Here is a 4,062-nt window from a genome sequence, read left to right on the forward strand (position 1 = left end):
CAAAATAAAAACAGAAAACAATCAGACAAATACTGAGGGGGAGACATTGGAGGACATCGAGGTGTGTGTCAGTTAACGACAGCCGCCTACAGCAACCGTAAGCGTTTATCTCCCCTGGTTCCCGTGGGTCGGGAGCTCAGGGGTGGCGTCAGGTGGGTGGGTCTGGTTTGGAGTCGCGCTCCCCAAGGTGTCCATCAGGGCATGGCACCCAAAGGCGTGGCAGAGAGGAAGGCTGTGCCCGCGCTGACTCACTCACATGACTGCCAAGCCGTTGGCAGGAGTTTCAGTTCCTCTCTGGCTGTTGGCCCGAGGCCTCAGTTCCTTAACGTGTGGACTTCTCCGGAAGGAGGCTTCCATGGCCTCTGGACACGGCGCCAAGTCCCCCCGAGGGCTGATCCCAGGAAGCCAGGAGGAAGCCGCGTGTCTCCGATGGACTAGCCTTGAACGTGACCTCAGTTTTGCAGTACGGTTTTGGTTACCAGCTCAGTCCTATCTGAGGTGGAAGAAGCTACGTGAGGGTGGGGATCCCAGGGCAGGAGGCGGTGGCTCAGGGTCATCTTGGTGGCTGGCTACTGAGATGCGAATCCATTGCACGATGATGAGGATGATGGTGGTGATGATGGTGGTGATGGTGATGGTGGTGGTGATGGGGATGATGTGATGATGGTGATGATGATGGGGGTGGTGGTGATGATGATGATGATGGTGGTGGTAATGGTAGTGGTGATGCTAGTGATGTGATGATGCTGGTGATGATGGGGATGGTGGTGATGATGAGGATGTGATGATGATGGTGATGATACTGGTGATGGTGATGATGATGGTGACGATGATGATGGTGGTGATGATGGTGATGTTGGTGATGATGGTGATGATGCTGGTGATGGTGATGATGATGGTGATGATGGTGATGGTTATAGTGATGGTGGTGATGATGAGGATGTGATGATGATGGTGATGGTGATGATGGTGATGATACTGGTGATGGTGATGATGATGGTGAAGGTGGTGATGATGGTGATGGTGGTGATGATAATGCTGGTGATAGTGGTGGTGGTGATGATACTGGTGATGGTGATGGTGAAGGTGGTGATGGTGATGATGGTGATGATGATGGTGATGGAGGTGATGATGGTGATGATACTGGTGATGATGATGGTGAAGGTGGTGATGATGGTGCTGGTGATGATGATGGGTTGATGATTATGATGGTGATAATGATGATGATGGTGATGGTGATGATGGTGATGATACTGGTGATGATGATAGTGAAGGTGGTGATGATGCTGCTGGTGATAGTGGTGATGGTGATGATGGTGATAATGATAATAGTGGTGGGTTGATGATTATGATGGTGATGTTGATGATGGTGATGATGGAAATGGTAGTGATGATGATGATGGCAATGATGATATCAATATGTGTGGGTATGCATAGGTATACATAGATGGATATATATGTATATTAACATAGAGTATGTAATACTTATATTTTATTCTATTATATACATTAAAAATATTTTTATTGAGTTCAGAGAGAAAGGGAGAGGGAGAGAAAGATAGAGACATTAATGATGAGAGAGAATCACTAATAGGCTACCCCCTGCACACTCCCCACTGGGGATCGAGCCTGCAACCCAGCATGTGCCCTGACCGGCAATCAAACCCGTGATCTCCTGGTTCATAGGTCAACACTCAACCACTAAGCCACTTCAGCCAGGCTTGATTTTTTTTAGATTCCACAAGAGATAGTATCGCACAGTATTTGTTTTTCTTTGTCTGACTCATTTCTCTCTGCATAAAGCCCTCGGGTTCATCGATGCTGATGGAAATGGCAGGAGTTTCTTCTTCCTCATAGCTGAGGAGTAATGTTTCATTGTGTATATAAATCATATCTCCTTTAGCCATTCATCCGTGGAGGGACACGTAGGTGGTTTCCAGATCTTAGCTGTAATGAATGAGGCTGAAATAAACATGGGGGTGGGGGGGGGGGCATGCAGCTATAGCTTCAAAATCCCGATTTCATTTTCTCTTGGATTTACACCCAGAAGTGGAATCTCTGGATCAGTAGCAGCTCTATTTTTTTTTTTAATCCTCAAGCAAGGATATTTTTTTCCATTGGTCTTTAGAGAGGATGGAAGGGAGGACGGGAGGGAGGGGAAGAGAGAGAAACAACAATGTGAGAGAGATACATCAACTGGTTGCCTCCTGCATGCGACCTGAGGGGCCTGGGGATCAAACCTGCAATTGATATATGTGCCCTCGACTGGGAATCAAACCTGAGACCCCCCCCCAGTCCCGGGGCTGATGCTCTAACCACTGAGTCAAACCGGCCAGGGCTCCATTTAAAAAAAATTTTTTTTAAATTGATTTCATAGAGGGAGAGGGAGAGATAGAAACATCAATGGTGAGAGAGAATCACACCCCCTGCACACCCCCTTCTGGGGATCGAGCCCGCAAACCAAGCATGTGCCCTTGACTGGAATCGAGCCCAGGACCTTCCAGTCTGCAGGCTAATGCTCTATCCACTGAGCCAAACCAGCTCAGGCCAGGGCTCCATTTTTCATTTAAAAAATTTTTATTTTTAATATATATTTTTATTGATTTCAGAGAGGAGGGGAGAAGGAGAGAGAGATAGAAACATCAATGATGAGAGAGAATCATTGATCAGCTGCCTCCTGCAAGCCCCCTCCTGGGGATAAAGCCTGCAACTCAGGCATATGCCCTGACTGGGGATTGAACTGGTGACCTCTTGGTGCATGGGTCGACACTCAACCACTAAGCCATACCAGCCATGCTGCCTTGGGGTTTAGACCCTATACTTCTCAGGCGGAACCTTAGCAGATATTCCTCCAGAACCTTAGCCACAGACTTTGGGAGCAGGTTTTTCCCTTTTCATATATTCTCTGCCGTTGCCCCACGGCCACAGCTGCCCCACGGCCACAGCTGCCCCACGGCCTCACCTGCTCCACGACCACAGCTGCCCCATGCCCACAGCTACTCCACACCCACAGGTGCTCCATAGCCACAGCTGCTTCACGGCCACAGCTGCCCCACGCCAACAGCTGCCCCACAGCCACAGCTACTCCCTGGCCTCAGCTGCCCCATGGCCACACCTGCTCCAGGGCCACAGCTGCTCCCTGGACACAGCTGCTCCACAGCCACAGCTGCTCCACAGCCACAGCTGCTTCACGGCCACAGCTGCCCCAAGCCAACAGCTGCCCCACAGCCACAGCTGCTCCCTGGCCTCAGCTGCCCCATGGCCACACCTGCTCCAGGGCCACAGCTGCTCCCTGGACACAGCTGCTCCACACCCACAGCTGCTCCACAGCCACAGCTGCTCCACAGCCACAGCTGCTTCACGGCCACAGCTGCCCCCAACCCACAGCTGCCACACAGCCACAGCTGCTCCCTGGCCTCAGCTGCTGCCCAGAGCTGCCCCACGCCCACAGCTGCCCCACGCCCACAGCTGCTCCACAGCCACAGCTGCTCCCTGGACACAGCTGCTCCAGGGCCACAGCTGCTCCCTGGTCTCAGCTGCTTCATGGCCACAGCTTCTTCCTGGCCTCAGTTGCTCCACACCCACAGCTGCTCCCTGGCCACAGCTGGGGCGAAAGGGTTCATGATTAAATCCTCGACTGTGCTCTCTGAAGGCTGAGTCTTGGAGTAATATTTTCACCACATTCCCATAGTGATTCCTTTGTTTTCAATCCTCACCCGAGGGTATGTTTCCCATTGAGTTCTAGAGAGAGAAAGTGGAAGGGAGGGAGGAGGGGGAGAGAGAGAGAAACATCCATGTGAGAGAGACCCCGTGATTGGTTGTCTTCTGCACCCGCCACTATCAGGGCTGGGGAACCTGCAAGTGAGGTTTGTGCCCTCGGCCTGGAATGGAACCTGCAAACTTTCGGTTCAGAGCCTGTGCTCTAGCCACCAGACAAAACACGCCAGGGCGCCCCCTAGTGATTCTTTATTCTCCTCTCTCTCTCTCTCTCTCTCTCTCTCTCTCTCTCTCTCTCTCTCTTGTTTTTTTATTCTCCCCCCCCCTTTCTCTCTCCCTCCCTCT

At 51.4% G+C, this 4,062-nt stretch overlaps 1 protein-coding gene across 1 annotated transcript in view; it reads left to right on the plus strand.

Annotated features, from left to right (window-relative positions):
- The first annotated feature begins 1,262 nt into the window (after positions 1-1,262).
- KMT5C (lysine (K)-specific methyltransferase 5C) overlaps positions 1,263-4,062 on the plus strand; it is a 33,094-nt gene continuing 30,294 nt past the window's right edge. Inside the window, exon 1 of the mRNA XM_006772224.1 lies at positions 1,263-1,316. Coding sequence (XP_006772287.1) covers positions 1,263-1,316 — 54 coding nt within the window. The remainder of the gene's footprint in view (positions 1,317-4,062) is intronic.

This window comes from Myotis davidii, unplaced genomic scaffold (genome assembly GCF_000327345.1).
Source record: "Myotis davidii unplaced genomic scaffold, ASM32734v1 scaffold326, whole genome shotgun sequence".
NCBI lineage: Eukaryota > Metazoa > Chordata > Mammalia > Chiroptera > Vespertilionidae > Myotis > Myotis davidii.